Source organism: Atheta coriaria, unplaced genomic scaffold (genome assembly GCF_025399875.1).
Source record: "Atheta coriaria isolate IRGN ID8LTWV9N9 unplaced genomic scaffold, Caltech_Dcor_3.1 hic_scaffold_7_pilon, whole genome shotgun sequence".
NCBI classification, from domain to species: domain Eukaryota; kingdom Metazoa; phylum Arthropoda; class Insecta; order Coleoptera; family Staphylinidae; genus Dalotia; species Dalotia coriaria.
In genome coordinates, this window is record NW_027045449.1 from 4414865 (window position 1) to 4439578 (window position 24714).

At 39.8% G+C, this 24714-nt stretch overlaps 3 protein-coding genes and 1 long non-coding RNA gene across 5 annotated transcripts in view; 1 reads left to right on the top strand and 3 right to left on the bottom strand.

Moving 5' to 3' along the window:
* Nucleotides 1–24: 24 nt before the first annotated feature.
* Nucleotides 25–14858, bottom strand: HDAC4 (histone deacetylase 4). The gene is made up of 4 exons (XM_065307913.1): nucleotides 13997–14858; nucleotides 2477–2541; nucleotides 1805–2414; nucleotides 25–1725 (listed from the first exon to the last, which is right to left on the bottom strand). The coding sequence occupies exons 1-4, from the start codon at nucleotides 14350–14352 to the stop codon at nucleotides 351–353; spliced, it is 2406 nt and encodes an 801-aa protein (XP_065163985.1). The 5' UTR covers nucleotides 14353–14858; the 3' UTR covers nucleotides 25–350.
* A 30-nt stretch (nucleotides 14859–14888) lies between these two features.
* LOC135796036 (uncharacterized) lies at nucleotides 14889–15345 on the top strand. Its single transcript, XR_010549217.1, has 2 exons — nucleotides 14889–15030; nucleotides 15117–15345. It is a non-coding gene; the product is annotated as an uncharacterized lncRNA (long non-coding RNA).
* Nucleotides 15346–15745: 400 nt separating this feature from the next.
* LOC135796031 (uncharacterized) lies at nucleotides 15746–19119 on the bottom strand. The gene is made up of 7 exons (XM_065307912.1): nucleotides 18763–19119; nucleotides 18482–18652; nucleotides 18001–18240; nucleotides 17770–17848; nucleotides 17359–17708; nucleotides 16489–17305; nucleotides 15746–16431 (listed from the first exon to the last, which is right to left on the bottom strand). The coding sequence occupies exons 1-7, from the start codon at nucleotides 19026–19028 to the stop codon at nucleotides 15937–15939; spliced, it is 2418 nt and encodes an 805-aa protein (XP_065163984.1). The 5' UTR covers nucleotides 19029–19119; the 3' UTR covers nucleotides 15746–15936.
* Nucleotides 19120–19237: 118 nt separating this feature from the next.
* The window catches only part of Rbfox1 (RNA-binding Fox protein 1), a 46039-nt gene continuing 40562 nt past the window's right edge, over nucleotides 19238–24714 (bottom strand). For both annotated transcript variants that reach the window (XM_065307916.1, XM_065307915.1), the window contains exons 6-8: nucleotides 23559–23803; nucleotides 22036–22248; nucleotides 19238–21508 (exon numbers count right to left, since the gene is read on the bottom strand). In XM_065307916.1, the coding sequence (XP_065163988.1) occupies nucleotides 21464–21508; nucleotides 22036–22248; nucleotides 23559–23803 (503 nt within the window). In that variant the 3' untranslated portion in view covers nucleotides 19238–21463. The remainder of the gene's footprint in view (nucleotides 21509–22035; nucleotides 22249–23558; nucleotides 23804–24714) is intronic.

Sequence of the window (24714 nt, forward strand, 5' to 3'; positions counted from 1 at the left end):
GAGGGTTATCAGCAAAATAAACAATTTCAAAAATAATTAACATTTATATGTAACCGATTTTAGTGAATAATCAATCATTTTGGTATAAACATTTATCAATATTTGAAACAAATTGATGTACTTTCATTTGTTTGCTCTGAGCGTTGAATCGTTTTGCACGGACGTCGCCGGCCACATGTACGGTCTTTTCTCATATGTGTAAAAACTTGAAATGTATTTAACAAAAATAAAACACACGTAAATTTGATCTTACAATTTAAAGACATTTACTTATAGCAAACGTCGGAATGTACAGTTTGCCAATGAGAGAAGAGATTTCGCTTTCGTTTCGCTTTGTGACTGAGGCGCTCTTATCTGGGCCCCTCCGGGCTTGGATATCCGCCGAAGGTCTGTTGCATAGACAGCGAAGCCATTGCTGAGACGGTATCTTTGTCGTCCTTCTCATTTCTCATGGCATCATTGTGTGAGCAGGCTAAACTTTTGGCGGCCTCCTGCAGACACGGCCAATGCAACGACTGAATGGATATCACCTTTTGCATGGCAATGATTGCGTTCTCGCAAGGCGCGCGTGCAAGTTCGCTGACGGCGATGTGCGCCGGTGCATCCCCAAGCAATACACGAACGCACTCCTCCGCCGAATCGCAAATGGAGGCGAGATCATAGCCGCCTTCCAGGGCCAATACCAGGCGCCCATGCGCCAGTTGCATTAGCTGGCGTGTCATAAAACCAAAACAGGCCGGGGACACACGATAGCCGCCCAGCGGTGGCGCGTGTCCATCGGCCGCGTCGAAACCAGCCGACACGAGTACAATGTCCGGATCAAATTCTCGCGCAATCGGCATCACAATGGCGCGAAACGCGGCCAAATATTCGGAGTCTCCTAGTGGGGGGTTGAGTCCACCCGACCAGGCGACATTTACGTTAAAGCCAAGCCCGGCGCCTGTGCCGCACTCATCGGGGTTACCGGTGCCCGGGAAGAAATTACCCTCGTCGTGTCGGTGCATCGATATGACAAGTACGCGAGGATCATCGTAGAAGATGCTCTGCGTACCATTACCGTGGTGCACGTCCCAATCAAAAATGAGTATTTTGTGCACGCGGTGTTCCTTCTGCAGCTGGCGTGCCGCAATAGCAATCGAGTTAAAGAAACAAAAGCCCATCGCTTGCTGGACCTCTGCGTGGTGCCCCGGGGGTCGTACAATCGCAAAGCCGTTGCGGATATCACCTGTCCACGTACGTACGGCGAGATCAACTGTGCATCCGACGGCCATTCGAGCGGCAGGGGCTGTGTACAGCTCGTTCCAAGTAGTGTCAGAGTCGACGCCGATACCACCGCATGGCAGTCTGACGAAGGCGGTAACAGGCAGTGCGCTCAATTTACTCATATCCATTTTGTACCGGTTTTGCGAACTGGTCCCGTAGAGCAGAGCGTGTGCTTCCGAGTGACAAAGCTGTAATTCCTGGGTGGTGGCTTTTCGAGGCCGAAGGCGGTCGCAACGTTGTACCAGCGTCGTCTCAAGCAATCGAGCCCAAATGCTTTGTAGACGTCCAGCGTGCTCTGGATGTAGCGAATTGTTACCGCAAGAACAAGCGTGTTTGAGCATCTGACTATCAAACGCAAGACCGGTGGTGGGCGTTGACGACGCTCTCCGTCTTTGGAGGGCGTTTGGTGCACCCAGGTGCACTACCGGACTGCTCGATGCCCTCGACAGCGGACGCACAACACTACAATTAACAAAATATCGTTAAATCTGACTTAAACACATAACTGGATGTTGGGAGACGATAGGTAGATATGTATCACCTTCTCGTTTCGTTGCCGCGTAACTCGAGATCGCGCTGTTCCTGCTCCTCGGGCAATGGTGGTGGAGGCAGTTGAGGGGGCGGTGCGGGAACATGGTTGCTGCCGTCAAGCAGCGGATGGCGCAGCGGCAATGGACTGGACTGCGTGCGACCAAGGGGACGTATGACGCCACGCATAGCGGGCTCCTGGAGCTCGCTTATAGTGTCCAAAGTAGCCGCTTCCTCGTGTTCACTCTCGATGGCGGGAAGCGAGGGGTAGAAGGGCAACGTTCCAGGCAACAATTGACCTGTAAGCGGCATACCCAAGCGCGCCGTGCACGCCGCTCGTAACGCCGCCTCTGAGAGGTCGGGTGAAAGCCCGTGTTGTGCTGCCAGCGATATGTTCGGCATAGAAGGGCTGCTGAATAGCTGATGCTTATGATACTCATCGGACTCGCATGGCGGGCTCAGTTCCTTAGGAGGCTCTTGGGGCGGCGACTCGCTCGGAGGCATGCAAGAGCTCAGTATCTTCTTCTTAAGACTAGGCGCAAGGTGACGCTTGCTCATTGGACTACAACGGCGCTCCATCACGCGCTGTTTTAAGCGTACTTTCAATAGATTCGGCTCGGAAGCTAAAATGGAATATAATTAAGACTTGTTCAACTTGTTTTAACATCAAACTTTAAGATCTCACCAGTTTTTCTTAGAGGAAAATCGTTGTTATGAGGTTGGTTCGAACTCGTATCCATTCCTTCAGACCTTAAATGCAGAAAAAATAAATAAGTAAAAACATTTAAAATAATTTTGTAAAATAAAATGTGTATCATCGACTAATAAAATGGGTTATTGTACAATTACATACATAGATAGATACTCGGATTTTCCCATTTGCAAAGATTTGAATTTTAAAAATTGCAGTGTCCAGAATGTGACGAAACTGCGCCCGAAATAATCTAATCTCGAACAATGCCAGCTGAATGAAAAATCGTGTTTCCCACCGGGCGTAAAAATAGTCACAACGTCCCACATAACAAATTTGTGCGTCTCCGCTTCCCTCTTGCAATCATCCGCCATCTTGAAAAAGCTGGCAATGGTGGCAAAAATTATTAACACGTTGAGGACGGCGTGTACCACCGGTGGTACACGGCTCATTTGAAACGAGACTTATTCATTTTTGACTACGCCACTGGTTAGGTTATATCTTCTCCTCGTTTCACTTATACAATCAGGGCCTTGCATCTTTGTCATCAAATGTGTCACTCAGATTACATATTATAATAAATAGTGACCGACCAAAGTTTCAGTTTTGGCTTCAAATTTGGTTTCGGCCAAAAATTGGCTGAAACTTTTGGCAGAACTAAAACTCAGTGTTCGTGAATTATCGTGCGTCGTTCGGCTAACTCGCGGCTAAGTCGTGGTCGTCACTTGCCATCTCAGTGCGCACATAGTTTCGGTCGGACTCTAAAGATAAAGGCATTCATTACAAAGAAAATAAATAAATGGCGACGCAACTGCAAAAACAATCGCTTTTTGATACAGCAATGTATAACCACCAGTGGCGCACAGCTGAATTAATTAGACGGAGTTGAAAATGCTCAAACGCCGCCCGATGCGACAGACACCCAAAAACCGCGCCGTCCTCAACGTGTTAATCACTCCAACCGATTGCTGTTCATAAACAATTTCAATTTCACTCGTACACGCGGTGCGCACAAGGCCGCTGGGTTGTACCAAGTTCAAAATTACAAAATTAAAACGCAGTCAGGCAAGCTGGCTGGTTGCGAGAGTCGATTAATAAATAATGAGAGCGTTCGCCGTAAACATGGCATTCGCAATCGCACTGGATCGGGCTGTGATTAATTGATTTTTGGATAATAATAGGTGAGCCGTTGAGCAAAGTTTTGCCACCAGCACGGAAGAGAAACGAGAAATATTTCCCAATGTCAAATCAATCCGGCGTCGTGAATTATGTAGAACACAAAATGTCGATGTGCTATTTTTAGTGGCACCGAAAGTAAATACGACACGCACGAGCACACGCAGCGAGGAAGACAAATCGAACATGAATAATACAACACTAGTAAATAATTCAACACAAACTTCCATTGTTGTTCCGAGGGTAATTTGACGACAGCCAACAACAGTAGAAAAAAAAAAACAGCATGAATGTGCATTCGAAAATCGAAAATTACTTTCCACCGCGTCAAAACGTCAAGAGTGGAAGTGTGTGCGAACGCGCGCACGAGTAATTATGAAACGACCTATATATAATCGTTGGTTTGTCGGCCGGCTTGGGCTATTTTTAGCCCAAATTAAGAGCTAACTAAACATTCATAGGCGGCGGGCGGCTCCCGCGCTTTCAACTGGAACTGCGTTGGGACACCGGGAAAACGCCACGACCTCAACGCAGCCACGTGTCGAAACATCAGGTTAGGACAGGTTAGTTGGCCGCGCGACCGGAACGAAGGTAAAAATCACGGCGATTGCGTAAGGCTAGATATAAATTGAATAATTACTTGCGCTTTCGTCAAGCAGCTCAGCGGAAAAAACACACATGATTCACAAAACCTGTATATACTAGTACTTAAAATACGCGTATAAATTAAACCCGGTGAGATAAAAGTAGATTTGCGTCGCGATTTTGTATGAATGAATGAAAAATACAAAAATAAATTTTCGCTAGTCGTGTGCGAAAGTTCAGTCGCGCCAAAAATAACAAATATTAAGTTATTAAACTTATTTATAACATATAATACAGGCGTTCTAGCTGTTGTCCTGTACCCGAAACTGCCATTAATACAGTTACACGATAATTAATATTAGTGCAGTAATCAAGTTGAGTGTCGAACATGTTGACAAAAATCAACGTGTTGGAGCTTAAAAACAAAATAAAAGCTCGTGTTTACAACTTGTTAGCGCCTGCGCGCGCGAACGTATTTATAAAACAATAAAATTCGTCTGTCGATTGTAGAAATTCTATAATTACTCGCGACGAACAATGATCACTGTGGCTTGTACATATTTATGCGCGTCTCGCGACGCGCGTCACGTTTTATTATTACAATGCTTGTAATTTTATTTGCACAAACTCGTCATTTCGATTGCAACGAATGTCTAAATGTACGCAATTCGTTATTCAACGATGCGTAAAACAGCAACAGCTTCATCATGTCGATATGTTATTATTTATCATTATTCATTTTGACTAAATTTAGCCGATGACTTTATCTGCGCCGGCGGTCGTATCGATTTTGTGTAAAAGCGTGCAATGCGCGATCGCACACGCATTAAATCGTCAAGCAAGCGGAGTGCGCGATCGATAAATTCGAAAATAAACTATTTGCAAACACAATCGGTGCTGGTTGCAGCGCAAATTGCTGTAAATTCGCAATTAATGCGAGTGTGCATGCACATCTAGCACACAGATCGCTGGACAGATTTAAGGGTGCAAACGTGCGTGTCCTTGGAGAACGCTCACGAGTAGAAACGTCGCACGCGATCTTTCGCTTTCCTTTCCAAGGCGAACCGATACGCGGGAAAAGTTTTCCGAGAAAACCACGCACAAAGCAGGTGCGATCGTGCAATTCAAAGAAGCAAATAGGAAGCGGCACAATGCGACGTTGGCAACAACGCAAAATCGCAATTAGGGGGCTAATAACGTAAAAATACGAAGAATGCACAACATCAAATAACAAACTATGTGAAAAAATGTACAAACTATGTGAAAAATGTTTTAAAGTTGTATATACCCAAATGTACACGAGATATCGAATAATTAATGTCATCTACATTTTAATTTATGACTTAAAAAAGTATCCTATAAAAGTGCAACTTAATTGCTTGTGTCGTAAATAGCACACAGCTGTTTATGAGGGGCGGTTCGTTCTTGGTAGCACCGAGCATAATGTGTGATATCAAGCACCGCGCGGCCGCCCCCGGAGAGGTGGTTCGGAAGGGGTAGTTAATCAATAACGTTTCTATTTCTGGATATCGCTCGCGCTCTCCGCGGCTGCGGCGAGGACGAGCGCACTTTTTCTGCGTGGAAGCGGTAAGAGGTAAGAGACTGACTGCTCCCACGTGCATCTTAATACGGGGAAAAACCACAACCAATTAAAAATATTAACAAATACAACTAACAATTTTAAGAAAAATTGTAAAAAATATCAATAAAACAAATAAAATCTATAAGGAAAACCTGCACAATAAACTTATTTATAGATGCACAAGCAGCTCGATTGATTTTTCAACTTTTCAATATTTATTTTCCCGGAATTGATGGTGATATTTCCCGGAAGACCTTTCTTCTGATTCTGCCTAAGAGCAGAAAATGCTAACGAGACAGTAAAGCGGTACGCTTGCACTTACTAGCACAACCTGTTACTTTAATCTGAAATCGGCATGCTCTCCTACCGTAACCGCTTTTTTCTCGACTCGTTTGATACAATAAAAATAAAACTAAGTTTTGTTGTGTTGTCGTAAGGCGCGCACATTGCACAGGTTGAGCAATCGTTAAGTGGGTGAGCTAAAAATAGCGCACGATTCCAAGGTAGCCGCAAAAAAACGCACGCACACTAAGCCGTCCAGCATAAAGTAAACGAACGAAACACATAAAACACCCGAAACTGGATGATACAAACACATTGTAAATACTTTTCATACACAACAAACAAAAAAAAAACGTCAGGATTAATATTACCTAGTGCTTGGAACATTTGGGAAGTTTGGAGACACTGAATACGTTGGATTTTGGAGAAAGAGACGGCGCTCGAGTTCTCTGTTCTCATGACCTAGCCATTTAGTTTATGGATTTTCTATTTTTATCCACGCGCGGACGAAATGTGTGCAAGATCGAATCATTCGCGCGTTCCAACCGATTTATCCTAGCTATATTTACCAATTCCAATTCAGAATTAAAGAGTACATACGATCCAATAACAAACTTGTGCACATTTTTTTAATGATTTTAGAAAAGAAGATTATAGAACCAAAACAAAAAGCAAACAAAAATCCTTCCTTTATAACACCATTGACAATATGTTTTCACAAAAATTGTACAAAAGTACATATTCATGTTTCCTACTCCAGTTAAATTCATAAATTTAAGTAGGTAATCGTGGCAATTTGTTCTCACTCCTGTAATACATCCATGTAAACATGAAACTACAAATGTTTGAAATTAAACAAAATGACTAATCCAAACACCCACTCTTGGAACTTCTATAGTGAATTCTTAAGAATTCACACAGTTTAGAACTGTTAAGAGCAAATATTATGAACGCTGATAGTAAAACTTACAGAAGTAGTTCTCGCAGTTATTATGCAAAATAAGATTTCGAAGGATTTGCTAATTCATAAATTTAACAAAACGCGTTTGAGGACTTTGGACAAACCGCAAAAATGTGGAAGTCGCTGACGCATTGCATTAACGTAAACCACTCGACCGGCGCCGACTGAAGCACAGATTCGTGCATGGCATGTTGGCAACAATTTGTGAAAAACTCTGAAAAACTCATGAGAGCAAAAAGTACGTACACAAATTACCACCCAAAATATATTGTAAAATACGATATATTATTTACATTATTTTATCATATTGGGCAATGTGTGTAGACTTCAAAGTTGAATTTTGAAACATACAATAATGAAACTTTTTACTGGCATTTAAATTAATTTTTAACAAAGAATGAAAACCACAAACAGGAAACATGTCAAGTTGAAACACTCATTTTGTGTGATTTGTAATAAAGTGTGAAAAGTTAAAAATACCTCATATGAATCATGGCACCATCGATAAAATTATGTTACGTAGTAGCTGTCAAAACAAAAATTTGATACACCATTTTTACATATTCGACAATTATAATAATTAAGCTTTTCCGTGTTTGACATTTACATAATTTCCTTCATCTATAATACGTAACTGAAAACAATTTCCATATTTTCAATGCCAATGCCACAATAGTATGACCACCGCGAAGAAAAAACACAAAAACTTCTTGATTAATGGACAACCGATAATAACTGACACAGTATTGCAGCATTACGCCATTAATAATGCATTAATCGACTTTCGATCTTTAGTCGCGCACAGAACGTCAACTAAACATTTACTAGCATTGACTTGAATAATTTACACGTTCACCAATGTCAATGATATTCATGCTTGTAATCCTTGACTTGTCTTCACAACAGCAAGTTAAGTGCTTATATCTCATCATCCAAGTGACTGCAACTAATGAAAACATGTGCAAACTGTATACCTACACTTTGAGATCATAACAAGCCCAAATGTAAGTTTATGGATGCGAGATGACTGGTAAATTTACAACATGAATTTTCATTTCGTTCCGCATGTGTTGCAAATCTATTGCCATTGGTTGAGATGAAATACGACGAACGATGAATGCAATCCTAATTACTTCAAGTATTAGGTGATGAGACAAACAAGTAATGATACGCAATTTTTCATTTATCTAGACTAACCTCAGCCGAATCTGATATTATCATCAAAATATAAATTAAAATAGAACACAATACAATTAAAAAATATAACATATAAAAATAATAAATTTATAATAATACCTCTACTCTGAAATGCACTTAATGAAAACGAATTTGAAATCAAACACAACAAAACTAAGAACTAAACAAAAGCAACACGAACAACATGAATATCATTCTCGTGTTAACTACTCGCATGAATGCATACCAGAAATGATCAATATTTTCATAACACTCTTTCGCCGTGTGAATGTTGCGCCAGTTTATTATACACATTCATGTATAAATTCATTTCTAGATTGATTTATAAATGAAAACAAACCGTAAATAATGAATTTACAAATTGCATGTGAGATTAGTGAGTGCATTCACTGAACGCGTGTGTACCTCGTGTCAGATTAATTTTTTGAAGATTAAATATGATTCATATCAAATGTGATATCAACGATGAATAGATAAATCTGTATAGGTACATATACGAAACCAATACTTTGGTGTTACACAATTATTTAAAAAAGGTGATTTCTATTATCTTTGATGTGTCGCCACACAGAATTGCTGATTAAAATTAAATTATAGAAACAACAAACATCTTTAAAAGTAAAGAAAACATTAAATTATACCTGATTGTAACCCGAAAAAGGTGGTGGGAGAATACATGCGTAGTTTGTTGAACTAGCTCTCCCCGCGCATAATGTATCGAGTTGACCGCAAGAGCAACCCACAGGCCCTAGGTCCCTGGATCCTTTTCCCTTCTAGTGTAAGCGTCCCATAGATCCTATCTGCGGGAATTTCTACGATTAAATGACAAACAACACGTCAAATCGAGAAATGCAGTAATTTCCGCGTGTAAAATGCATAATGCAATGAGTAGAGATACGCGAGGAGCACTACTAACAGACAAGCGCTCATCTTGGCATGCATCCCAAACTTCCTGATGTGCGCCCGTGCGCGCGCGGCTACGGATTAAACCGTCAGAATATATTAGCGGATTAGATCAGCGAATATTTTCATTTCGGATGCGTTATGATCATCCCAAAAGTCACATAAAAATAAATATGTATTACAATCTTATTACTGTAAAAGTAACAGTATCTATATATATAAAATTTGCGTGTCACAGTGTTTGTTTCCATACTCCTCCGAAACGGCTTTACCGATTTTTACCAAATTTTAAATGCGTATGCAGTAGGTCTGAGAATCGGCTAACATCTATTTTTCATACCCCTAAGTGATAAGGGTTGTTCACCCTTAACTTTTTTTTAAAATTTTGGACAAATTCTTTTGTTTTTATTTTTTTTATAATGTGCAATAAAAAATACATACAACCCTAAATTTTTAGTTTTTTATCACCTACCCCTATTTCTTTATAGCCATTTTAGTAATTTAATCATTTTTCATCCCGCTCAAAGAAAATTTTTATATGCGTATTCAGTAGGTCTGAGAATCGGTAACTTCAAATCTCTAAGTGATAAGGGTTGTTCACCCTTAATTTTTTTTAAATTTTGGTCGAAATTTTTTGTTTTTATTTTTTTAATGTGGCATTAAAATATACATACAACCCTAAATTTTTGGTTTCTTATCACCAACCCCTATTTTTTATAATAAGTAAGTTACTTTTTGTCTACACTAAAATTTATCTAGAAACTTGAAATAATTTATATGGCAAAACAACGTTTGCCCGGTTATCTAGTACCTATATAAATATGTAAATATATAATTTAGAAATAAAATTGATGTTTTAAGGTAAAACACGTGTTTGAACTCTATAATTTTTCAATTGTCATGTTTGGACAAATCTATTTCCACATATCCGTAGTACCCAAGCTTGAATAAGAAAACAGCCCAACAAGTCATGAAATACCTAATCCCCAATAATGACAGCACGATATCCAGCAATGCCACAAACATCCCAGCTATAATTTCACTGCCAATTACGAATTACACAAATCCGTTTCTAGCCACTTCAATAAACTCGCCGACAATGCATGCTCGTTATTAAATTCACTCATTGCATACCAACGTGTTACGTATATTGTGCATCGTTATGAATCATTCCCTATTCTAAAGGTTGAATGTAGTTTAATTCAATGCATTACAGCAAATCGATATCATCAAACACGAAAACAACATACGACTAGAATGATATAATGTATTCAAGTATAGTTCATGAGAATATGTTGTGTGCGTGAGTGTTGTAGTGGTCAATGTAGTTGTTTGGGTTTTTGTTAATAATTTCGTTTTCCTCGTTGTTTTCACTTTCACGTTATCCGCCCAGCCATCAAGCGCTTTCCAACATTTAGTCTGGATCGCAGCTGTTTGATTTCAATTATTCATAATGACGAGCAAAAGTAGTTTCAATAGAATTTCTGGACGGTGCGCAGTGCAGGATGTTATAGTCTTGCACGCTTTTCGATGGAAACAGTTTCAAGGCAAACTGGAATAAATTGTATTAAAAAATGTACAATGTGAACGAATTTATACAATAGTATGATCGCTAATACTTGATAAATTGAATTTTACATTTATTATATTATATTGTTGAAGTACATTCATTATTCTAAAATGAATATGATTTATTTCGCGCACCTTCCCAATTGTGATATTGACTTTGGTCAAATTTAGTAGCAATATAGGTTGGCTCATAAAATCTAAACATATCGAAATGCAACGCCAAAATTAGTTCGCGCGAGTTTTAGGTGAAATTAAATTAGATTATGTATTGGCTTGCTCTTAAAGCGCACACAAATCTACATGCATACATGCCCGACGTGTGAGTGTGCGCGCTGAGCTATTTTTAGCACGACACAAATCGATTTTAAATCTAATAATAATAATAAACGTAACACACGGAGAACAGAGAAGGCAGCAGGGTCTCCAGCTAGCAAGCTCCACCTCCAACGCGCGTCGCCACCGACGACGACGATCATGCGAAAGAGGATGTAATTGCAAATGCAATCGTTGGCACGCTCGCAACAAGCAAGAGTCGCGAGCGAAGGTGGAGACACGACGCAAACGCAATTGCAAACACATCATCGGTACCAATCCAGTAAGTAAGTAAGTACTTGCTACCTCATACAAACAAGCGCTTACATGACGACGAAAGTAGTTGTTGTATGTATGTAGTAGTGTATTACGTATGCACCGAACGACGCGCGATTCGCGGATAAAAATAATTCGCGATATATATTTTCGCACATTTTTTACTGGCGATTCGCGCACAGCTGTACGGCTGTTGCGCACAGTTGGCGAAAAATCGTGGGCGTTATGCGCTTGCGGCTCGTATCCTCAAACGAATAGTGCGGCTAGTGAATGAAGATGAATCAATTCTATCGTGCGTAATGTGCACATAAACATGCATCAAAATACATCCGTTTCAGATTAATTCATCATTTTGATTCACGAAATGTTATGCATAAAATTGCGGTGAATTGCATTTATATCACAAACATTGTATCATTAAATGTGATTTTTCTTTAAAAATAAGAAAAATAATTGTCATAAGTAATGTATAGAAATATAGAGCATAATACAGATAGATTCAGCGTTTTAAAATAATTAGAAAAATTAACCTTATTTATAGACGTTATGTTTAATTTACAAAAACTATAGCTGCAAGACTTCGCACAGAAGTAATTTATTAATGAAGAATATTAGAAATGCCCTTGAACGCATACTCATATTTGGAGAAGTTTTGTATGCGAATATAATGCAAATAAATGCATCTTAGCGCCATCTGGCTTCTAAATTATAACTTTGATTTAAGAAGGCCTTCGGATGTCCTTCTTCAAGTTCGTATCTATCTCAATATCAAACTTGTTTCAGTGGTTTAGATATGAAAAGAAAACGTGGAGACAAATATATGAGTTCATACCTATATACTTTTGCAATTATAAAATATAATTTTAAATGCACAACGCTCTGTCATCTCGTTAATTTCCACATCATTATATTCGATCCCCCTCGTTGACTATTTATATTCATTAATGCGTATTGTACAAACCGCGAAAGTGCGTGTAGATGCAGTCGACGTTGATAACTTTATTGTATTTCAATTATTTTAATTGAAATCATTTGCTGGTGCACAATGCAGTCTAAGCAGCAGTAATTTTTCATTCACATATAATTACAAACTCATTCAAATCAAACTAATAATAATTTAATAATTAATTTCGAAGCCAATACATTTTAAAAGCCACACATATAACACAAATCGAATGGTACGTACACTTATAAAATAAGGTAAAAACCACAACAATATATTATGGATGTAAATTAATTATTTAAGTATTGAAATGTTCCAACTGTTGCCATACGCAATACCATGACAAGCTCAAGTGTAAAAACAAATATATGCAAATTTCAATGTGACTTATTTATTATTGATTACCTGTTACTCAAACTTTCACTATCATCGGTAGTTATGTTCTAAATTATGTGCATATTTGGATGACAAAGTTTTCGCATCATAACGAGCGTCAAAAAAAACGAATTAATGGTGCGCCCGTGCCGCGCGCGCGGTTGCAACTATAATTAAACTTATCTTATCGCGAAATTTATATTTAGAAAGCCAAACCGTGCACAAATTCTACCCAAAACTACGGAAAAATGATACGAAATATAAATCACAATCATGACAAAATGATCACAAAGTAAACTAGTAAATAAACCATTTATGTCTCCAAAACAATAATAATTAAAACGACGCAAACTTTTAAAAAGCAAAATAAAAGTGCGATATTGAAACGAATTTATGCAGATATAGGTGCGTAATGGTAGCCGCTGATGGCGTATTAGTAGATATCGTTTGTTTACTCAAAGCGCTAAATGCATACGAAATATTCCATATTCCAAATGTGGCGCCGCGGTGATAATCGTTATCGACAATTCGTCGACCGTTATCGACATGGAGCGGCTGGCGGGGCGCACTTTTGCGACCGCCGCCGAGGACGCCAATCGAGGCATGACATTTATGCTAAACACGTGCACGATTTAAATTTAAGCGCGCGTTCGCGCGGCATTCCACATGCACCATGCGCGAATTGAAAATAGGATATTCGTCTAATGCGGAATCGAGGAGCCGCACGACTGCAGCCGTCGCTTGTTTTGCTGGTTTGCGAACCAGCTATTTATACTTTAAATCGATACGAAAATACTGGAGCATAACTTTCTCTGAGGCAACAAACTTTATTATCGCCCGCAACCTACCCTGGACATCTACAAGGACAGCATATTTTGAATTGAAATCCTTCTATTTACTTAAAGCAAATAATAACATGCTGATCGATTAAGCGCGTAAAAATTGCCGACGAATACGCGATCGTTCGACCTCCCGACTGCCTGTTGGTACGTGACAAAAAGAATAGAGTCGAATCAGCTGATTACGAGCGGAGCGCCTACGTCATTCGCAGAGTACATTGGCCGAGCATGCGGCTCTCCACTCTCTTCGAGTTCAAACCAGCGAACGCAGCCGCATAAAACAGTTCAAAACAACAAACAAATAAACAACAAGTGGAACCGAGTTGCGCTCGGATATACAATTGCACGACGACGATATTTCAGTCGGGATGGCCAAAAGGGGAGCCTAAATGCCTCGACTATCGAAAGGGCGCGCACTTTAAACCTGACCTAGCTTCACCCAGTCGAGAATGCGATGTGCACGATGCGCCACTTGTTTCCACAACAAACATCGAAAAGCCTTGGTTTTACTCACCAGTAGTTGTCCTGTGTCTGATTGAGATTGGGTTTCGAGTTGCCTGAGGCGCGCTGCCGGAGGAACGTCTGCAGTTTTTGCTTCACCTCAGTGGATGCAACTGCGCTCTCCTCGTGTTTGTCCTTGCGGCGCAGCGCCTCCAGCTGTTCGCGATGCCGCTGCTCCTGCAGCTGCTTCTGCTGGTCCCAGAACTCTTTGAGGTGCAGTCGCAGTTGCTGTGCGTGCTGCTCGGCAAGCTGCTGCTGCTGGCGCTGGAAATGCTCGAGCAAGATCTGATGCTGAATCTGGTGCTGCTTCTTCAGCTGCAGGATCTGCTGCTCGAGCAGGCGCTCGGGCGCGTCACGCTGCTCGGCCATGGTTGTTGTTTGAGGGATAGGTGTTGGTGTTGGTGGTCCCGGGGCGCAGCGTCCTACATCACGGCCGGCCGGGGCCGCGCGCGCTGGAGGAAGCAAACTCTCGAGTTCCGTTTGCTCGCACAATACACACGCGCACCGCTCCTCACGACGCCGCACAAAATGGCAGCGCGTCGACGTCGACGACGGTCGTCCCGATTAATTCTCTAATTGCGCGTGAGGTCATGTCGCTCGGACGAGTCGGCTGGCGGGACTGACTGACTGGTGCGGGCGCAGGCGGCGGCGCGAGTGCAGCCTCGGTGGCGCCGCACGATCCCACTTGCGGCACACGCGTACGGTAGTCCTGCCGCTCCCGTTGGGGGCTGGTCGTCGGCGTCGCGTACCCGCTATTCCTCACTCGCACCTCGCGTTGTTTTCTTCACTGAAGGTGGCGGCAGACACGCAGTCAGGCACACCGCGCAGGCACACGCGAACAACTGTCAGAGTGCGGGCAGTGCGGCCCGTGCTAGCGAAGCGCTCCACGCCGTGTGTCCACATCCACACGGCCGCACGCCAGCGCGGCCTGTAGCAGGAACGCGTTCGACGTTGCCACCAATGTTACACGCAACACATTACCATCATAACACTCGGCGCAACAACATACCCAATTTCCTGCTGGCGTACGATCATATGCAACCAGCTGTACGCAAAAGCAAATCAATTCGCGTTAAATTAAGCACTACGTTACACTACGTCATATTAAACTTTATGTTTTGTTTGTTTTCCAGTTAGGTGGGGCGAAACGAAGCAACGGTACAAGATTAACACGTCCAGCAGGCGCGGGAACAGGAGAGAACTAGTCACGTGTTGTGTTCTCAGCGCACATGCAACAGATATGTTATTATCGGTGGACGGCGCGCAGAGCAGGCAACGTCGCCCGGAATGTGAAAACGCCAAGGTTGCGCTCGCCGTGATAAAAATAGAAAATCTTTATTATAAATAAATTTACGAAACTCATCTCGCACTCGTTCTTCTTCCACTCCAATACACATCTAACACTAATAAATCAAAAATTTCAAGTCAGTATAGATTCCACATCACTGATTGAAAGCTAGTGTTATGCCTAAACTTTTCAAAAGTTTATGAGAAGATTTGCAATCCGCGCTCCAGCGGCGCGCGCCGAGATTATTTTAGTCCGCGAGTCGGCCACTTGTTTTAATTATGTAGGAGAGGCAAATATAGAATGGCGATATAAATACCACGCGTCCTACTCATACATACATCGACGCATCGCGACGCCTGCTTGCCTGCCATCCCAGAGCAGAGAGCGTGTAGTGTAACTCCGTGCAGCTATAAGTACCGCGCTTGGGACACTAAAAACTCCATCGCACATCTAAATATAAAAATAATGCCTATCTAAACGCATAAAGCACAAACTATAATTAGATCCACGCGCAAATTTAGCTGCACCAAGTCAAAGAGTTAATAATAAACCCAACAAAGAAGACTTGGGCAGCTTGTATTACAGAAATAAACCATAATGCTTTAAAGTTAAAGATAATTTTCTAAGTTTACTTATTCATAAGAAGTCGTAGCTTTTTTCCAAACTCATTCCTCTGTACCAACCGTAATTTGTCTCAATACAGCATAATCAGCATCTTTATACTGAATCGAATCCAAGCGTCGAACGAAGGGCACAATGTTCCTTACCGGTATGCGGACGTACTTATACTTGAGCGCTTGCTGACACCAAATCGTTAAGTATTTGACAAAGTAAACGTTAACATTCAAATTGCGGCAGTGCAGACGGATAGCGGATATATTGATAAGACTTGCAACGCACTCCTCATAGGTCTCCAGCAAAGTCACTACCAGGTTGTAAACGGCATCTCCTACAATACCATCTTTAAAAGTGAGTACCTCCATCATGTTGTGATACAGGCCGAGTTGCCGCCCCTGCACTGAGATGAGCCGGTGCTCACCATACGCCGGATTCAAAATATATTGAAACAAACGCACGGCGCACAGAATCAACTTGCTATCTTCGTGTAGTGGTACGGGTTCAATTATGATGTTTTCTGCCAATGCAATTTTCATGTGCACCTAATAACGTAGAAAAATTATTAAACTACTAATTTACGCCAATTGCATTTTGCATACTTGTGTGTTAGCTATTAACAATAAAAACTGATACGCGTTGCACGCATCTTTAGGGCTTGAACTCTTTGTCGCAGCAATGACCACTTTTACCAACTTCCCAATTACAAAACACTCCGCGTATTCGGTCCTGCTAAGCTGCCAGCATGTATTGTGCAGATGTACTAGAATCTTATGCCTAGTGCATTCCAAGATACCAATTTTCTCATCGGTAATGATGTTGATCAAGCGATGCACAATCGCACGGATGATCCCTAGCACGTTCTTGAATTGCGGGTTTTCCGCTTTACATAAGGTCATCTCTTGTGGACTGCCTCTCATGATGCAATCCAGTGTGTTTACAGTAAGATTTTGGCGTAACAACAAGTGGGTTAGTATAGCTCTAGAATTGGGAGTGCCCAGAAGAAACAGTTGTACTGCATGATCTTTTATTAGCACATCATCCTCATTGCAGACCACATCTAACATGATTTTTTGCTGCTCAGTTTCTTTTAGACATTTGAGAAGAACACCTAAGACTGCCTCGTCTTTTTGTTTGATCCACATGGTAACGACGCGCCACTTTAAAATTCTACTTCCGTATTTAATCACCCAGAGAATTTGGGCAATGTGGTAAGTAAGATAGTGTTCAAGATCATCTGAATGTTGCAGAGATAATAGCAATTCGTTCTGAAATTTCCATTCGGCCGTGGTTAATTCCAACCCCACACAGGCGGCAAATAGAAGATAGACTGATTTCAGTACTGCAGGGTTAGTTGGTAATTTCTGAGCATACAGCTTCAGAATAAACGTAAGAAGTTGTTTCTTGTCACACTTCACACTATTAAAATTTACATTATACTAGGTTCAGTACTTATCAATATGCAGACTTACTCGGTATAAACCACCTCAAAAAAATGCACAATCAAATCAAAATCGGTACGGCCATCTTCAGGAACAGTATTCATCAGGAACGGCTTATCCAAGTTTCTAATTATTGCTAAAAGACTCCTTTCCTTTGTGGAATTCCACGGAGTGTTCTCAAACAGTACACTTATCTGATGATAGAAAAGTTCGTGCATTAACTTAAGATTGTCGTCAGTGAGAAAAAATTGCGCAAGATTTTTCGGAAAGTTCGTTTCGGCGAGTGCCACAGAAATACGTAATCGGATTGTTTTGGCTGTACATTTTGCATAAATATCTTTTACGCACACCAATATTTGTTTTGTCATTGCTTCTTTACACTGAAATAAACAATAGAATGTTTCAGGCGTGCTTATATCCCGCTGCACACATTTTACTTACCTTAGTGACTATTTTTATCATTTTTATTAAGTAACGTATAACGTCTTGGTAATTAGTAAGGTCATCAGATGGGATATTACTACAAAACAATATGTATCAAAGCAAAACACGTCGTTTAAATTGTTACTATAGATAGATGTTTAGCAAGAGAAATTTACGAATAATGAAAATTGGAAATGTGTAAAATAATAGTAAAACTAGGGTAATGGACATCCGAACATTGGTACTTACCAAAGTAGAGCACGCGCCAATGTTAAGCGAACTTCATTATCTGAGCGATGAGCAACCTTCCAAATTCCAGCGCATAATTCCTCGAAATGTTCTTCCTTCACAGGGCAACAATCGATATAATACGCAAAAGTGATAGCTGCCAATCTTAACTCAACATTCATCACAGTGGGATGATGTGCGACGGCGTGAAGAGTTTTCATTAACAATGCGCATTCGCATTTTACGCCCAGTGCTACAGCCCTATACGCAATTATGGATTGATTAATTTTTAACTCGTAACCATATCATAAAATGATAGTAGGCTGATCACGTGTCAATCCATGTTACTTTGTTTACAAACAAAAAGTTGAAACGTAGGCTAGTAGAACGCCATAGATACGATCACAGAAAAAATGATTATTTGAAAAGATAAAAATTTTGTTATTGCGGCGCACAAGTTTTAAATAAATAATTTTGGATTAGGAGCTTATTTAAAATTTACCTCCGCATGGCGCCCAGTAATTCCGTCAATACTTTCACCAAGATCTCGAAATCACAATCATCACTGTTGATGTGAAATGCAATAATTTGAGAATAAAATCTCATAATAGTGGGCAGATGCTCTTGAACTTCGTCGTGTTTTACAAATTCCGTAAATAGAGCGCAGAGTTGGCTGAAAGTTTCAAAACGCAATTTTAAATTATAATTTCTGTTCTTCTTCAAAATTGAAACAAATACGTGCACAAATAGGTACTTTTTGTTTTGAAATTAGTTTGCACTTACCTGATAACCTCAACGTTCAACGGCAACACTTCGGCAAGTTGATGGAAAGGAAAACGCAACATCAAGTTACTAGCATAGTTTGGTTTATCAGCTAATACGAAATTCACTTTTCGCAAAGATTCAACTTGCAAATCGTACGACCCCATTACAAAGTATTTGAATGCGGTGCACACGATGATCAACAGGAGAATGAGATGACAATGCAAGTAACAGTCGAATTCACAAACAAGTGTTGTGCATCCACGGCAACCCTCGATAGTATCCATGGCAACCGCAACTTAGGTAGAAGCAAAGCAACGCACACGCGATTTTTCTAACGCTCACATTTATATACAAAAGGTTTAAGTGAATTTCATAATATTCAGTATTTCAATTTTAATTAATATCATCTTTTATATAATACTGCATACTTGTTCTCAAAATAAAATCGAAGCAAGCGTAAAACAAACGAAACAAAAAATAAAACAACGAAAAATACAGTAAATACGTAATAATGTATTGTTTTCTTTTTGTTCTCTTGTCAATATTATCAAGTTTGTGCTTTTACAATAAACGTAAAATATTCATATTACTCTTCTTCTTATGCTTATTATAGGTATTATCATATTGTATTTAACATAAAATGGATCGTAGATCTTAATAATAAGTTTCTAGTTTAGTTGTAATGTTTAAATGTACTTGCATGTTATGTTAATGTCGGTTATTGTATGTGTGCGTGTGTTGTGTGTGAGTAAACGATTCTCTCAGTATTTGTACACGAAAAAAGGTTTAAAAAAACTTGAGACTAGAGCGGGCCTGCTGAGTTTTGAATCAAAAAATGAAATTGCCGTTTATTTTCGATCACGGTCCATGCAAGAGAGCAATCAATACATTGGCAGAAATATTGAAATCGTTGTCGAGGGAAACATGGGGAGAAATTGGAAATATTCGAGATATGTATGTACTTACTTAGTTTATGTTTAATTACGGCTAAATTAAATCATGATTGAGAGCTGCGTAGTCAAGTAAATTACGTGTCATTAAAACTTTAAAAGAGTCACGAATTGAATCAAAATTAATGCATGTACAGAAATGTATTCGCAAACATGTTGCGCGCAACTGCTTCGACATTAATTTTGATTCGTTGATTCCCGATTGTTTAACATGAAAATGAAGACAACAACGGTCAGCTAGCTTTGTTACATTTGTTACGCATATAACTTGTCCCTAACAAGTGTGCCTGACACTACAGTACTGTATCTAAGTATGAAAATCTTTAGTCAAAACATGCATCGATTAAAATGAAGTAGATTTGGCATTGGTTTTAGTTGAACTTCAAAAGTCAACAACATTCTGTGATCAAAAATCGTCCACATCCGCCGAACTCCTTCCTCTTGTGTGGCAATGTGAATAACTCACATTTAGATTCGAGATTCAATATTCGCACTGTTTTTTTTTTCTTTCTATCTTTGTTTCTTATTGATATTGAGATATCAATGCACTAAATATGTAAATCATCTTTGATACCTATAGCTAGTATACGACATATAAAAATAATAATAATCGTTTAAAAAAAATCAGTGCATACGACATACTTATCAATTCATATCGTCATTAATTACATGCGTTATTCTGCGTTTGTTCAGCCAGTTTGCTCGATATCCAAGAGTCAACTAAATCGAACTACAAACTTTAATCGCAATCATGAATATGTACAAACTATCAATAATTAGTAATTATTACTTCTCTCAAACTAGACTCCTTCAATACATCTCGAACTATTTTGTTTAGTTAATTTGTTGCTTGGTTTGTTCTCTTTATTGTTCGATAAATCATCATTAAACTACTATGTCCCTAACTTATTAGAGTCGGCAAAAACTAACGCTAAACTTAAACTAACCAGAATAATATAATTAAACAATATTAAACGTATTTCGAGCGACTTTAGCGTATTGAGAAAGTCAAATAATGTAATAAATATATAAACCAACAAAATTTGAAGAAAATCATTCGAAATCAACTTTTGTGCTCGCATAACATGTTGCAACCTGCATTTGTTTGTTAATACTAATCTACTAATGTATGTTTTTAACATAAATCCTAAATTGTGATGCACTTGGTAGAATTCTCAATGCGAGAAAAATGGGGAGGGCAAATCTACTCAGCTATGTTTACAATATTTGTGTGATAAGTTTCCGTACTCGTACTGCTTTCATATAATGAATATTTTTATCTATCGTTAATTTATCAGTTATCTCACTGTTCGTGTTATGCGCTGTGATTCCGTCACTCGCTTTTACCGCTTCTTACTTCCTGCATGTTTATAGTTTAAGAAATATGACACATTTTCTTCGTTTACGAACTAAGATATTTAAATATAATATTTATATATGTATATCAATATGAATATCAATTATAGAGTCAGACCGTGACGCAAATTTGAATTTCGTTTAGTTTCGTCTTCATTTGTTTTAAATTCTGTAATGTTTTTATGCTTTTGTCATGCGTTTCTTTCGCGCGGCGCTTAAGCGCGCCTGCTTGTGTTTAAGACTTGTAATTGTTAGAAATATATAGAGAGAGCTGAAGGAATATCACAAGGGTACGTTAGTGAGTTAAACAGCTCTTTGGCTACGTACATGTACATCGTGTGAGTATTTTTCTTGTTTGTTTCATTTTTACTTCAATTATAGGCCGTCGCGAGAGCTGCCGATATGTCTCCTTTTCAATATGGTGCGAATCGGTTGTATCCACTCCTATACACAGCGGCCTAAAAATAAAACAAGGCATTAGTAAAAATAATCATCGTGATAAGATAATATTATATTTTTAGCGTTGAAATATTGAAGTTTTATGCGCATGCTATGTTGCATAAATTATGCATGTTTAACAACCGAAAAGAAGTAAGAATGAATCGTGTCTTATCTTAAATCTAAACTTTTTTTTACATTCTTCGAGTTAAATTAAAGCTAACTAAACGATTTATAAACGAATTGCTAATCGAATTATTCGAAATATCACAGGTACGGTGTCCTGACGTAGGCAACCAATGTAACTATTAGAAAAAAAATTGAGCGCATCCAACTAGTGAAAATGCCGTAATTTTACTTCTACTAATTCTAAGTTGATCATTTGTGATATTGAACTAGATATTGATTAAAAATTATACTTAATACGTACCAACTTAATCAAAAATAAACCAAAACATAAACACTGTTGCCCTATTTTCGATTAATTCAATAACTCAAATATGATTCAGTTCGCTAAGTTTGAATAGAAATGTTTGAAATTTCTTACCCCATAGCCTGCCATTGGTCCAATACCGTGACCCAGGTACGGCTCGTAGTCGCGGCCGTAGCCGGCAACGGTCGCATAGCCAGCCACCGGCTGCGCCGCCGCCGCTGCCCCATATCGGGCGGCGACTGCCGTGTAGGTGGCTGCCGCCGCGTAGGTGGCCTGTTGGGCAGTCGACAGAGGTGTTTTTAGTAGCGGTGCGGCTGCCGCTGCGGCCTAAAACAAAACCGAGCCATGCACACTTAGAGGCCATGCCACATCGAAAGCACACGCAGACCGTGTGTGTGTGTGGGTGGGTGGATGATTATGTACACATTCGTTCCATCCCTATGACAATCTTGCAGCTAACAACTGATAGCAACGCTCGCCATCTTCATTAATTTGAACATATTTATGGCACTGACTCGGCAAGATCCTTTTTTGAGATTGAGATTGCCAGCGTGTTATCACTTGTTACTGCAATATCGGCTAAAAGATAAAAACACATTCATCATATAACAAGGGGGGTGGGAACAACTATATTTAATAGTGGGAACAGATGGATTTGATTCGCGTCCAAACTCTTCTGGTCTGGGCAACTAGAATTAAGAATACATTAGATACATAGGAACAACTTATGTGCTGAACAGTATAAAAGAATATTAAACTTCGGAAATTGATAAACAAAAAACAACTAAAAGTGAGTAAAATTGTATAAGAACTAAATAAACATGTTATTAGTGATTTGACCACAATAACATATTTATTCACATTTGGTTGAACACACATAGAAGGTTCTCTCGCTTCTAATAACATATTTATTTAATCAATTATTTTAAAATGTACGAAATACGCACGAAATAGAATACTTAAAGTGCAATATCGACACATGAAAGATGCGTTTCTTAACTTAGTTTTGTAGTATGCACACATCAACTTAACTTGGAAAACATTTTAACGTATCAATATGAGCTTGAAAACATATATAGTAATAAATACGAAAACTAACAAATTAATTCTAGTACTTCTTGAAACAAATAAGCTAAATAATAGTGATATTGGATGTTAAGTGAGAGATATCTTTGGTTAGTTAAGTCTATTTTAAAAACATTTAATGTTAAATCGCTTAGTTACGTTCAAGTCGTGTTGTGTGAGTGCGCAACATCCAATACCATCCATTATAATATTTTAGATAAAATCTTAAAAAATAAAATTCCGCTGTTAGCACAAATTTTAGGGCGAAAACCAAATTACGTTATGTTGTTTTCAGATACTGTAAAACAACGAGAAGGATGCGCGAGACATCAATCCCTCTCGTCCTCATCGCTACACACGCGGCTCTTCTTGTGCGGCGGGTACGGCGAGTCGCTCTTGCACCTGGCGTCGGGATTCGAGGAAGGACGACAATCATCATCATCATCGTCGTACCCGTCGTCGACGTCCGAGCTGTGTCGACGCGAGCGCCGATGGTGATGATGGCGGCCGCCGTATGGGTAGTAATGGAACTGAGGGTGGTGATGGTGTTGGAAGGCGGCGTAGTCACGTACCTGCAACCTGTAGTTAGGATCGGCGGCGTGCGCCGCCAAAAACGGATCGTAGTAGACGCCGCCGGCGTCAACCGGCAGCGTATTCAGCACGGGCGTGTAGCTCAGCGCGCCGGCGAGCGGCGCCGGGTGGCGGGCGAAAGCTGCAGCTGCCGCAGCGGCGGCCGGGTAGGCGGCGGCGCGCGCGCGCCCCCGCTGAATTGCCGCGACGCCCCGCAGCGCTTCCGGCCATTGGACGCACATAGGAACTACAACATCAAGCACATCATGATTAACGCCACGTCGACACTCACACGCTGAAAAACAATGGTTAAAAAAGTGTGTCTTGCGATTTTTGAATGATTTGAGTGTTTCTTGTCTGTGACTAGAAGACTATTATCCTAACCATCTAAATTATTTGATATATAAAACTATCGGCTAAACGTGAAAAATAGAGAGCTCTGATTAATCGTGGTTAACAACTTGTTGACTCGGGTTGTAATTATATCTGGTAGATATACAAGGTGTCTGTTCGTCGATTAATTTTTAGATTTCGCTTTCGTTCAATATTTCATTATAATATTAGTTTTATAAAGAAGGAAACATTAACCAGGAAGCGACAAAATGCATTTTTAACATTCAGCTGTTGTAAGGATCTCAAATGCATTTAAGCTTTGGACACGCTCAACCACAACAAATGCAAAATAATCAAAAGACTACACACGATACTTCATTAATTATAATCTTTGGTTGATTTGCATTTGATTGGCTGAGAAGTCCAAGACACGTTCGAGTATGGATTAATACAAATTTCATATGCGACTATTGTGCGACTGAAAACAATTACCAATTACACAATTGTACATTAAAGTATGTCATAAAATTACCAGTCAGTGAATCTAGTGAAACACGTGTCACAATGTTTATATATAACAAGATTATTCGTATTCATATCATAATGAAACAATAGAAATTAATAAGCGCCGCATGCTCCCTATAGTAAATATAAGTAATATCAAAAATCAAACTCAATGCGCACAGACACCCTGTATACTGTATACTGGTGTACTGAGGTGTTAGGTGTGTGTTCTCCAGCGAGAAACGTGAAACAAACAAAATCAAACGCAAGAGATAGGTAACATAAACAGTAATAATAAAAGAAAAGAGGCGCCACCGAGAC

Excerpts from the sequence above, each read along its gene's own strand:
- HDAC4 (XM_065307913.1), bottom strand. The coding sequence starts at position 14,352 with ATGGCCGAGCAGCGTGACGCGCCCGAGCGCCTGCTCGAGCAGCAGATC. Across the intron at positions 2,542-13,996 it reads CAGACACAGGACAACTACTG|GTCTGAAGGAATGGATACGA; the intron begins GTGAGTAAAACC and ends TCTGCATTTAAG. Across the intron at positions 1,726-1,804 it reads CGCGGCAACGAAACGAGAAG|TGTTGTGCGTCCGCTGTCGA; the intron begins GTGATACATATC and ends TGTTAATTGTAG.
- LOC135796031 (XM_065307912.1), bottom strand. The coding sequence starts at position 19,028 with ATGGATACTATCGAGGGTTGCCGTGGATGCACAACACTTGTTTGTGAA. Across the intron at positions 18,653-18,762 it reads TTGAACGTTGAGGTTATCAG|CCAACTCTGCGCTCTATTTA; the intron begins GTAAGTGCAAAC and ends TGAAACTTTCAG. Across the intron at positions 18,241-18,481 it reads TTACTGGGCGCCATGCGGAG|GGCTGTAGCACTGGGCGTAA; the intron begins GTAAATTTTAAA and ends AATTGCGTATAG.